This window comes from Notamacropus eugenii, chromosome 5 (assembly GCF_028372415.1).
Source record: "Notamacropus eugenii isolate mMacEug1 chromosome 5, mMacEug1.pri_v2, whole genome shotgun sequence".
NCBI classification, from domain to species: Eukaryota; Metazoa; Chordata; class Mammalia; order Diprotodontia; family Macropodidae; genus Notamacropus; species Notamacropus eugenii.
In genome coordinates this window covers 368,728,574-368,741,450 of record NC_092876.1, presented here as the reverse complement: position 1 = coordinate 368,741,450, position 12,877 = coordinate 368,728,574, and the positions used below count along the sequence as shown (strand labels likewise).

At 37.5% G+C, this 12,877-nt stretch overlaps 1 protein-coding gene across 1 annotated transcript in view; it reads right to left on the bottom strand.

The window, feature by feature from the left end:
- The window catches only part of IMPG2 (interphotoreceptor matrix proteoglycan 2), a 125,884-nt gene that overhangs the window by 52,527 nt on the left and 60,480 nt on the right, over positions 1–12,877 (bottom strand). The window contains exon 8 of the mRNA XM_072614161.1: positions 11,131–11,289. Within this exon, the coding sequence (XP_072470262.1) occupies positions 11,131–11,289 (159 nt within the window). The remainder of the gene's footprint in view (positions 1–11,130; positions 11,290–12,877) is intronic.

The following is a 12,877-nucleotide window of genomic DNA, read 5'->3' as shown; positions in this document are numbered from 1 at the left end:
TGCATCATGTATCAACAAGCTATCTGCAAGATCTGAATTAGGCCCCAGGAGAGATGCCCCACATGAATGGAAGTCAGGAAGGAGCCAGCATCCAACTGGGATCTGCCAGATGACCAGATGATAAGCTGTACTTTTGAAAAAGACAATTTTATTAGTTTTGAGTTCTTTAAGCCCAATTATATAAATCAATTTGGTCAAAATGTCTATAATAATTTATATCTAAAGGAAATTACACTGCATAGAAATAATAAATTTTAATTGGCCATATTATCAAGAGCACATTAGATTATGCTGATTTCCACAACAAGGATACCAGAACTCATTAATGATATTTCCTTAACTCTAAGTTTAACAAATTCTTAAAAGAGTACCCATGTACCAACAATCCCAGAGAATTCTATAATAGGGAAGAACAGAGACCTAACAAACACAGGTTGAAGACTTTGGTAAAAGTTGTACCAGTGCTGGAGTATATTCACTTAGTCATGATGGTTTGCCTCAGAATCAGGGTTAGCCCTATATAAAATTTCAAAACAGGGGAAGTTTATAATCATTTCTGGTTGAAAATTGAAATGATCAGATAAGAAACATGGTTCTGTAGAGACTGCCCTAAAAGTCAGGAAAACTTAATTCTATTTTCTTCTCCTACACTCTAACCCAACTACAAGGTAGCCTATGGAATCATGTGCCAGTCACAACTTTTTAGAGTTTCAGTCCATCAGTAAGCATTTATTAAGCACCTACAATGTGCAAGGTACTGTACTAAGTGTGTTATATAAGATATCTGACATATGTTCTTCGCAGGGCCACTGAGAGGTTCAAATAAAGACAGATGTGAAAACCTTTTGCAAAGCATAGATTGCTCTACAAAAGATGAAGTATCATTACCATCATAATGGAAACAGCTGTAGAACAGAACATCTAACAGTGGATATAGTGCTGAACCTGGAGTCACAAGATGTGAGTTCACATTCAACCTCAGACATTTACTAGCTGTAAGACTGTGGGCAACTCACTTAACTTCTCTGTGCCTCAGTTTCATTATCTGTAAAATGGACATTATAATAACACCTACCTCCCAGGGTTGTTAGGAGGATAAAATTATATGATGTTTGTAAAGAACTTTATGGGGGGAGGTCAGTACAGCCAAGATGGTAGAGTAGAGGCAGGAACCCAGTTGAACTCTCCTATCATTCACCTCCAAACAACTTTAAAATAACAGTTCAAATGGAATTTTGAAGCAGTAGAGCCAACAAAAGACCCAAATGAGATATTTTTTCCATCCCAATACAACTTGCGATGTAGGCAGGAAAGGTCTGTGACATGGGGGAAGGAGTAGCCCAGAGTGCAGGCAGCAGAGGGTCTTGGATGCATCTGGGACAGCAGCAGCAGCAGCTTTAGCAGCTTTCAGCCCAGAGATGGTAAAGGAGTCAGATAACTGGTCAGAAAAAGATTACAGAAGATCCTAAGCTGGAACTGGGAGCAGCTGGTGCTAACTAGCAACTGCATTGCCAATACACAGTTCTGGGGCACAAAGGAGTTCTTGTGGTCAGTAGCAAAGGAGCATGGGCTCTGGTTGCCGTTCTAAGGCAAGAAGGAGCAGAAACACTTGTAGCTGAAGAAGACTAGGGGCCCTTGTGGGTAAAGAGTAAAGACAGACCAAAGAGCAGTGACCATTCTTCTCCCTGAATCACACTACTTTGGAAACATTGAAAACTTGCAGATCCCCAAAACTAGCTTTAAAAACAGCAGCAGATTGGGACACCTTCCCATCCCCACATGAGTAGAGTCCAACTTCAATATAAAGTTCAAAATCAAGGAATAGGCTAGAAAAAATAAACAAATAGAAGAAGAAGGAGAATGAGGAGAAGGAGAACAAGAACAAGAAGAATTTAACCATAAAAAGCTGATATGGCAGCAAGGAAGATCATGACACAAACTCAGGAGACAATAATGTGAAAACCCCTGCAATCAAAGCCTCAAAGAAAAACATTAATTTGACACAAGCCCAAGAAGAATTTCTGGAAAAGTTAAAGAAAGAGATAAGACTGGCAGAGGAAAAATGGGGGTGGGGTGGGGTGGGGAATTAGAATAATACAGGAAAACTATGAAAAGAGAATCAGCAGCATGGTAAAAGAAGCACACACAAAAAAATACTGAAGAAAATAACACATCAAAAAAACAGACTTGGCCTAATGGTAAAGGAGACACAAAAATTTATTGAAGAAAAGAACTCCATAAAGAGCAGAACTGGCCAAATGAGAGGGAAAAAATACAAAAGCTCACTGAAGAAAATATTCTTTAAAAATTAAAATTTAGCATTTTTCCACTAAAGAAATCAAAACAATTTAGTCATATGAAAAAATGCTCTAAATCATTTTTGATTAGAGAAATGTAAATTAAACAACATTGAGATATCATTTTATGCCTATCAGATTGGTTAAAATAATTGAAGGAGAGAGGATGTGGAAAAATTGGAACATTAATTTGTTGGTGGTGGGATTGTGAACTGATCCAACAATTTTGGAGAGCAATATGGAATTATGCCTTAAGAAGTATTAAATTGCCTATACCTGTACTCTTTGACCTCATAATATCACTACTATGTCTATTTTCAAAAATGATTAGGGACAAACTAAAAGAACCTATGTATTCTAAAATATTTATAGCAATTTTCTTTGTGATGGAAAAGAACTGGAAACTATAGGATGCCTGTCAATTGGAGAATGGCTGAACAAATTGTGCTATATGATTGTGATGGAAGCTACTACACTAATAAGAAATGATGAACTTGATAATCTTAAAAAACATAGCAGACTTGCAAAAAATAATGAAGAATGAAATGAGCAAAACCAAGAGAACATTGTTAACAATAACAGGAATATTGTCTTAAGAACAACTTTGAGTGACTGAATCATTTTGACTGTTATAAAAACTCAAATTAACTACAAAGTTCAAATAAAGATACTATCTGCATCCATATATATATATATATATATATATGTATATATATATGCACATACACACATACATATGCATATTTGTGTCTAATGGTAGACAAGGGGGGGATGAAATTTTGCATAACAGCTTTACAATATATGTAAAGGAATAGCAAAAGTTGTACATAATAGAATTGCATTTTCATGTGCAATCACCTTTTAAAAACACATTATGTTAAGGGAAAAATAATTTTTCTAATTTTAGAAAAATAAATAAAAATGATTCCATGAGACATCAAGAAACAAGAAATCTAAATCAAAACAATATTTTAAAAAGAAGAAAAGTGGGGGGGCAAAGCCAAGATGGCAGAGTAGAAGGATGGGTGTGCTGTAGCTCTACCCCCCATAGCCCATAAAATACCTGTAAAAAATGACTCTACACAAATTCTAGAGCAGCAGAAGTCACAAAATGACAGCGATTTCCAGCTCAAGACTGCCTGGAAGGAATCTGGAAAGATTTATCACACCAGACTTGGAGCAGAGCACAACCCACTGAACACAGTCCCCATGAACAGGACTGGAGCAGGCTTCAGGGCGTGGAATCACAGGGAGCAGCTGCAGTTCCCAGATTACTCAACCCACAAATGTTAAAGACAGCTTCAAAGGTCAGTGAGAAAGCTCTTTCACCTGGGTAAGAAGGGACCAGGATCGGCTCTAGCCCCAGTCCTTAGCCCTGGTCTCAGCCCTGGACCCAGGGCAGCAAAAGTCATGGTAGCAGCAAGCCCTTTTGGAGCCCTCAGCCCAAAGACCCTGGGAGAATCAAGCAGCTGATCTGGGTCTTAGCCCTGAGTGGCAGTTCTGGGGTGAGGAGGAACATTGGCATGGTTGAGTTGGAGGCAGTTGTGGAGAGGGAACCCTACTAGAAGATTCTGGGCAGAAAAGCTTATGGCTGGGGCAGAGCCAAGATGGCAGAGTAGAAGGATGGACCTGTAAAAACTCTCCCCCATAGCCCATAAAATACCTGTAAAAATTACACTAAACAAATTCTAGAATATTAGAAGCCACAAAACGACACAGTGAAAGAGATTTCCAGCCCAAGAAACCTTGGAAGGCCAACAGGAAAGGTCTACTGCACCGGGTGTGGAGCAGAGCACAGCCCAACTTTGGCCACGCAGTGTGGCAGGGACAGGACTGGAGCAGGCCTTGGGGGGTGGAATCCCTGGCAGCAGCTGCAATTCTCAGATTACTCAACCCACAAACACCAAAGACAGCTTCAAAGGTCAGTGAGAATGAAATGCAGTCTGGCCCTGCCAGTAGCACCAGCAGTATCCATTTTTGGAGCCCATGGCCTAAAGATCATGAGGGAATTGACTCACTGGTCTGAGTCTCAACCCTGAGTGGCAGCCTTGGGGTGAAGAAGAGTGCTAACATAGTGGAGCAGATGGAGGCTCTGGACAAGGAATTCTACTCACAGACCCTGGAGAGAAAAGCTTGTGGTAGCTCCTAGACCACAGCACAGGACAGGAGAGGAGTAAACTCCTCTCCCTTGTTGTACCACCTTGGAGGAACTGAGATTTACAGGTTCCCAGAGTACACCCTCCTCATGACAAAGGACTCAGGAGTCAAATAACTGCCTGGGAAAATGCACCAAAAAAAAGAAAAAAAATAAGATTATAGAAGGTTACTTTCTTGGTAAACAGATATTTTCTTCAGTCCTTTCAGATGAGAAAGAAGAATGTATACCATTAGAGGAAGACATAAAAGTCAAGGGTTCTGCATTCAAAACCTCCAAAATAAATATGCAATGGTCTCAGGTTATGGAAGAGCTCAAAAAGGATTTTGAAAATCAAGTAAGAGAGGTGGAGAAAAATTTGGGAAGAGAAATGAGACCAATGCAAGAAAATCATGAAAAATGAGTCAACAGTTTGGCAAAGGAGACCCCCAAAAGTACTAAAGAAAATAACACCTCTAAAAATAGATTAACCCAAATGGCAAAAGAGGTCCAAAAAGCCAATGAGAAGAAGAATGCTTTAAAAAGAAGTATCAGTCAAATGGAAAAGGAGGTTCAAAAGTTCACTGAAGAAAATAGTTCTTTAAAAATTAGAATGGAACAGATGGAGGCTAATGACTTTATGAGAAACCAAGAAATCGCAAAACAAAACCAAAAGAATGAAACAATGGAAGATAATGTGAAATATCTCATTGGAAAAACAACTGACCTGGAAAATAGATCCAGGAGAGACAATTTAAAAATTATGGGACTACCTGAAAGCCATGATCAAAAAAAGAGTCTAGACATCATCTTTCATGAAATTATCAAGGAAAACTGCCCTGAGATTCTAGACCAGAGGGCAAAATAATATTCAAGGAATCCACAGAACACACACACACACACACACACACACACACACACACACACACACACACACATACATGCACACACAGAGACAAAGAGTCTTATCATATCTTAAAAAAATGAAATTAAGCAGTGAGAGAGAAATATATTGGGAGCAGAAAGGGAGAAATGGAATGGGGCAAATGATCTCTCATAAAAGAGGCAAGCATAAGACTTTTTAGTGGAGGGAAAAAGAGGGGAGGCGAGAGAAAAATATGAAGTTTACTCTCATCACATTCCACTAAAGGAAGGAATAAAATGCACACTCATTTTGGTATGAAAACCTATCTTACAATACAGGAAAGTAGGGGAGAAGGGGAGAAGCAGGGTGGGGGGGGATGATGGAAGAGAGGGCAATGTGAGAAGGGAGCAATTTGAAGTCAACACTCTTGGGGAGGGACAGGATCAAAAGAGAGAATAGAAGCAATGGGGGGGCAGGATAGGATGGAGGGAAATATAGTTAGTCTTACACAACACGACTATTATGGAAGTCATTTGCAAAACTACACAGATATGGCCTATATTGAATTTCTTGCCGTCCCAAAGGGAATGGGTGGGGAGGAAGGGATGAAGAGAAGTTGGAACTCAAAGGTTTAGGAACAACTGTTGAGTACTGTTCTTGCTACTAGGAAATAATAAATACAGGTAATGGGGTATAGAAAGTTATCTGGCCCTACAGGACAAAAGAGAAGATGGGGGCAAGGGAAGGGAGGGATGATAGAAGAGAGGGCAGATTGGTGATAGAGGCCATTAGAATGCTCGGTGTTTGGGGGTGGGGGAGGGGACAAATGGGGAGAAAATTTGGAACCCAAAATTTTGTGAAAATGAATGTTAAAAGTTAAATAAATTAATCAATTTTTAAAAAATTAGAATGAAGCAGATGGACAAATGACTTTATGAAAAACCAAGAAATTACAAAACAAAACCAAAAGAATGAAAAATTAAAAATAATGTGATAATATCTCATTGGAAAAACAACTGATCTGGAAAACAGATCCAGGAGAGACAACTTAAAAATTATGAGACTACCTGAAAGATATGATCATAAAAAAGAGCCTAGACAGCATCTTTCATGAAATTATCAAGGAAAACTGCCCTGACATTCTAGAATCAGAGGGTAAAATAAATATTGAAAGAATCCACTGATCCCCTCCTGAAAGAGATCCAAAAAGAAAACCTCTAGGAATATTGTAGTCAAATCTCAGAGTTTCCAAGTCAAGGAGAAAATATTGCAAGCAGACAGAAAGAAATAATTCAAGTACTGTGGAAACACAATCAGATAAAACAAGATCTAGCAGCTTCTACATTAAGGAATCGAAGGGCTTGGAATATGATATTCCCGAATTCAAAGGAGCTAGTATTAAAACCAAGAATCACCTATCCAGCAAAACTGAGTATAATATTTCAGGGGAAACAATGGTCATTTGATGAAATAGAGGACATTCAAGCATTCTTGATGAAAAGACCAAATCTGAATAGAAAATTTGACTTTCAAACATAAGAATGAAGAGATGCATGAAAAGTGAAACAGGAAAGAGAAATCCTAAGGGACCTACTAAAGTTGAATTCTTTATATTCCTACATGAAAAATCATATTTGTAACTCTGGAAACTTTTCTCAGTATTTGGGTAGTTGGAAGGATTACACACACAGACACACACACACACACACACACACACACACATACACACATACACACACATACACATAGATAGATAGAGAATACAGGGTGGGTTGAAGAGGAAAGGATGATATCTAAAAAAATAAAATTAAGGAGTGAGAGGAATATACTGGGATGAGAAAGGAAGAAATGGAATGGGGCAAATTATCTCTCATTAAAGAGGCAAGAAAAAGCTTTTTCAATGGAGGGGAAAAGGGGGGAGGTGAGAGGAAAAAAGTGAAGTTTACTGTCATCACATTTGACTTAAGGAAGGAATAACATGCACACTCAATTTGGTATGAAAATATATCTGACACTACATGAAAGTAGGGAAGAAGGGGATAAGTGGGGTGTGGGAGGACTTATAGAAGGGAGGGCAAATGAGAGGAAGGAGTAATTAGAAGTAAACACTTTTGGGGAGAGGCAAAGGTCAAAAGAGAGAATAGAATAAATGGGGGAGCAGGATAGGATGGAGGAAACTATAGTTAGTCTTCCACAACATGACTGTAATGGAAGTCCTTTGCATTACTACACATGTATAGCTTATATTGAATTGCTTGCCTTCTCAGTGGGGATGGGTGGGTAGGGAGGAAGGGAGAGAAGTTGGAACTCAAAGTTTTAGAAATGAATGTTCAGAATTGTTTTTCATGCCACTGGGAAATAAGAAATACAGGTAATGGAGTATAGAAATCTATCTTGCCCTACAAGAAAAGAAAGGATATGGAGATAAGGAAAGGGAGGAATATGATAGAAGGGAGGGCAGATTGGGGGATGAGGTAATCAGAATGCATGGTGTTTTGGGGTTGGGGGAGAGAAAGATGGGGAGAAAAATCAGAACTCAAAATCTTGGGGAAATGAATGTTGAAAACTACAAATAAATAAATAAATATTTTTTAAAAAGAAGAAAATGTGAAATATTTCACTGGAAAAACAACTGACCTGGAAAACAGACTGAGGAGAGATAATTTCAGAACTAATCAACTAACTGAAAGTCATCATATAAAAAGAGCCCCAGACATATTTCAAAAAATTAGAAAGGCAATCTGTCCCAGTATCTTACATCCAGAGGGTCAAATAGAAGTTGAAAGAATCCACTGATCACCTCTTGAAAGACATCACAAAATGAAACCCCTCAGCCATATTATAGTCAAATTCTGGAGGTCCCAAGTCAAGGAGAAAATATTGCAAACAGTCAGAAAGAAACTATTCAAATATTATGGAGCCACAGTCTTAACTTTCATGTTAAAGAAACAAAGGACTTGGAAAATGATGTTCTAGAAGGTAAAGGAGATAATATTAAAACCAAGAATAACCTACCCAGAAAAACCAAGTATAATCCTTCAGGGGAATAAACAGATATTTAATGAAATAGAGGACTTTCAAGCAATTCTGATGAAAAGACCAAATGTGAATAGAAAATTTGATATTCCTCAAACATAAGACTCAAAAAAATTATAAAAAGGTAAACATGAAAGAAAAATCACAAGAGACTCAATATGGTTAAACTGTTTACTTTCTATATGGGAAGATAATACATGTAATTTCTAAGAACTTCATTAAGACAGGTACAAGCACTCTACATAGACAGAGGGTATGAGTATGAGTTGGTTTTCTTGGGATGATCTCCAAAATATCAGTAATAATAAAGGTTGTGAAAGAAGGATGCACAACAAGAAGAGAGAAGGGGGAGGTAGAATGGGGGAAATTATCTCATCTAAAAAAAAAGGATGCAAGGAAAACTTTTTACAGTGGAATGGGAAATGGTTGAGAAGAGCCATTGTGCTTGAACCTCATTCTCATCAGAATTGGTTCAAAGAGGGAAGAATTATGTATAGCTAATATGGACATATGTTTTTCATGATTTCACATGATTGATTTTTCATGATTGATATCATATTGCTTGCCTTCTCAGTGGGTGGGGAGGGGGAGAAGGGGGGAAAAATTCAGAACTCGTAAAACTTTTTGAAGAATATGAAAAATAAATGAAAAAAAGAACTTTGCAAAGCATCAAGCAAGTACTAGTTATTATTATTATTCATCTTGTTCTCATCTTTTTCAATAGGGTTCAGATAAAAAGTGAGTCTTGGGTAAGTTGCTCTCCCATCATAATTCTTTTATATTTAACGCTTTTTGAACCATTTGCACTGGAATGTATTTTCATTATCAACATCATCTGCCTGAGGCTACCCTCAATTTATACTGTATATAGTTTGTTTGTACATGGTTATTTTCATATTGTTTCCCCTATTAGACTGAGCTACTTGAGAACAGGACTTTTTGCCTTTCTTTTCGTCTTCAGTGCTTAGCACAGTGCCTGCCACATAGTAGGTACTTAATCAATGTTAATTGATTGATTGTTATACAGCAGCTATGCCATAGTAGATAGAAGCTGACCTTGAAGGATTTAGCTCCTGCTTCTGACACAGACTGGCTGTGTGACTCTGAACAAGGCATTTAACTTTTCAGTGTTCTAGGCTGGTGGGGTCAAATTCAAATAGAAACAGGGGCCTCTAAATCATACGTAATGATCCCTGCAGGCCCAATATTGACTTAGAAAGTCACATATTAAAATTTCTATGTCTTATCATATTTTTATCTTTGTATGTTTAGTATTTTTATTAAACTTGCTAAATTTTTCCCAATTACATTTTAATATGGTTCAGGCTGCTCTCAGGAGTACTGGGAGCCACATGTGCCGTGATCTGCATGCTTGACGTTTTTGGTCTAGGCAACATTTCAAGACTAAAAACTGTAGAGAAAATAAGGAGTTCCCTACACCAATGAAATCACAAGTGCAGTCTCTATTCATGACATTATCATCACCATCATCATTAACATTATTATTAGATACTCCCACTCTGGGATTATACTGCTCTGATCATTCTTTCTTACTTTCCTTAGCTATCACCACCTTGCCTTCACCCCAATCATTATCATTTGTCTTATTACCCCATTGGTCCAGTCATTCAGGGTCTGAGAATTCTATTATGTCTCTTCTCCCCTCAGATTGAACCATGTTATACCTCAATCCATAAGGATTGGGTTCTTCAAAGTATCAAACAGATGATTTAATCAAATAGTCTATCTCAGTGTACATACTAGAATTGAAGAAGACCAAAAGGCCTCCTTCATCTCCTCCCAGGTAATATATGTGTATTGTAAAGAAAACTCCTGCAGAGAGCATTCTCTTTCCCCTTGGTCCCCTTCTCCACTTTCTTTTTTAACTCAAAAGAACAACTCTGATGGTAGAAATTTTCAAGTCAGCTAGAATATGATGATGATTATATATTTGGGGTCAGATTGAAGCTTTTTATTACCACTCAAAGATCATGTATGTGCCCCAAATATACCTTGATCAGGATGTATTTAGGATGCTAGATTTTTTCTAATTTCATAATTATACAATGCAATCATAGATCCAGAAATTAAGAGTTTTTTAAGATTCTTTCTTCTGAGGACAGAGAGAGCTAGGCAGATAATCCAAGATATTTCTTGATGCCAAGTGACCATTGTCCCTCCTGATATTTCTTTCACATACCATATAGTCTTACTCCCTGGCTATACAGCTAGGAAAATTCAGTTTGGACTATATTGGCCACAAATGATTGTTGTGATGATCCTCTTTGTCTCTGGGAGGCATGCTTTTATTTCCCATGTGTGCTCAGAATGTAGCATTGGAAATTAACCCTCAGTAATGAAACTATCACTGCCAAGGAGAACCCCATCATATGAGAATGGAAAAGGCATTAATCCAAAGGAGTGATGAATCCCACCATCCAGTGGGAGGAAAAAGGATATGAGTACTCAAATCCTCACTCCCCAAGAACAAAATTCTACAAAAAGGATAGCAATTATGGCTAATTTTTTGACTGACGGAGTCTAGAACTCAAGCCCTACAGAACTCTTGTCTGCATTTAGAAGTCCATGAACCAAAGGGTTTGAGTAAAGTGAAGGAGAAGGAAGTGAAAGGAGAGGGCAGGAAGAAAATAGAGATGGAGAAAGAGAGAGGAAGTAGGGAGACAATTATTGATACAATCCAATACTTATGTATACTCAGTCTACTATTGAGACTTTAGAAACCAAAGTAATGGTTTACCCCACACTCACTCATCCTATTCAGTTAAAATGACACAAACCTCTAAAATAAATTGCTGCATAAGATCTTGGTAATGCAGGCTGGAGGGGTCCTGTAGCTCTTCACTGTACTGCTTTCCTGAAAGATGCATACTGAATTCTGCAACCTGTTCAGTTGCCAGCTTTGTGGGTCTTTCTCTCAGATTTTCTATCTCGTTAATCTGGATTGAAAGGAAAAAAAGGAAAAATAACTAAGATGGTGATTTCAAAGACAGCTCCTTTATCCACATAATTGAAAGAAGCAGTAGTTTAGGTAATTCAAAGGTCATTTCTATAATATTTGATTTTGGAACATAGAGGATCATGGAGAGAAGGGAGAGATAAATAATTAAATGGATTCTATTTTTCCATTTGTGACTAACGAGGTGTCAAGAAATTAGAATCATAAAATGCTAGTGTTAGAAGAGACCTTAGAAATTCTCCATTCCCACATTTCATAGATGAATCTGAGGCCAAAAAAGGAGACAAAGTAACTTGCATAAGGTCACACAGATAGTAGCAGAGCTGGAATCCAAATCTGGGTTCTCCATCTTCCTAGTCCAGTGCTCACTGCATAACACTAGGTTCATATGTACACATAATGCCTTTCTTCTGAAGATCTCAGGGTACACAACAAATATATATCACCTGGTCTCTACTATAGATATTATCTCTTTTCTGCAAGTAGAGAAACTAAGGTACACAGATGTGAGAGAATTTGCAATTTCTTAATCAAGAAGATTCCATTCTTCAGAATTTCTAAATTACAGAGCTGTCCCTGTGTAAATTATTTATTTTTAAGAGGTAGAGATAACCCATCATGATTAGTTCAAAAATGTACCTGGTATATGACAAATTAACTTATAGCAACAATAAGAATATTTGTACAGATTTCTACAGCTGCAAAGGATTTTCACATGCATTTCTCATTTGATCCTCATAATTATCTTGTGGAGCAGTGAGTAAACATATTATTATATCCATTTTTTGTTTAAGGAAACTGAGGTTCAGAAAGCTTAAATGCTCAAGATTAAATGACTTGCCCAAGGTCATACAACTATTAAGCAGGAGAGACTTAAATACAGACCTGATTCCATGTCCAATGCTCTCTCCATACTTGTGCTCCTGAAGAGTAGCCTCATACTCAAACATAATGAGCCTCATAAAGGATAGAGACTAGACCTGGTATTTCACTGTTATAGGAACTCTCACTGATAAGTGAACATGTATCAAAAGCAGGACAAACCCAAGTCTTAATGGCTTCAAGACAGGCTCTCTATCAACTACCAGAAAACACAGCCTCAAGGCCAGAGGCTTTCCCCACCCCTGAACTAGACCATCCTGCTTAGTCAGTATTTTAATGTAATTCTCTTATTATAGAATCTTTTACTTATTTATATGGAATCAAAGTATTTATAAGGGAAAATTAAAAATTATTTTGAAATTTCTTTTCATTTCTAAGTGTTTTGGTCCTATAAAATCAAACCTTCTATCCATATTCAATAGCAGTGTGTCCATATAAATAAATGTTCCCCAAAACAAACTTTTAAATTATTTACTTGCTGTGTGATCCTTAAAACACTGAGGTCTAACAATTATTTTGTTAAAAGTAGTAAAATATACCTACATCTTTCAAGTCCAACACTCATGGTCACTAAAAACCTAAAACCGACTTGACCTTTTTTGTGTCCCAGATCCTTGGCAGTCTAGTGAAAAGCCTATGAATCCCTTCTCAGGATAATATTTTTAAATAATTTAAGGACATGATAA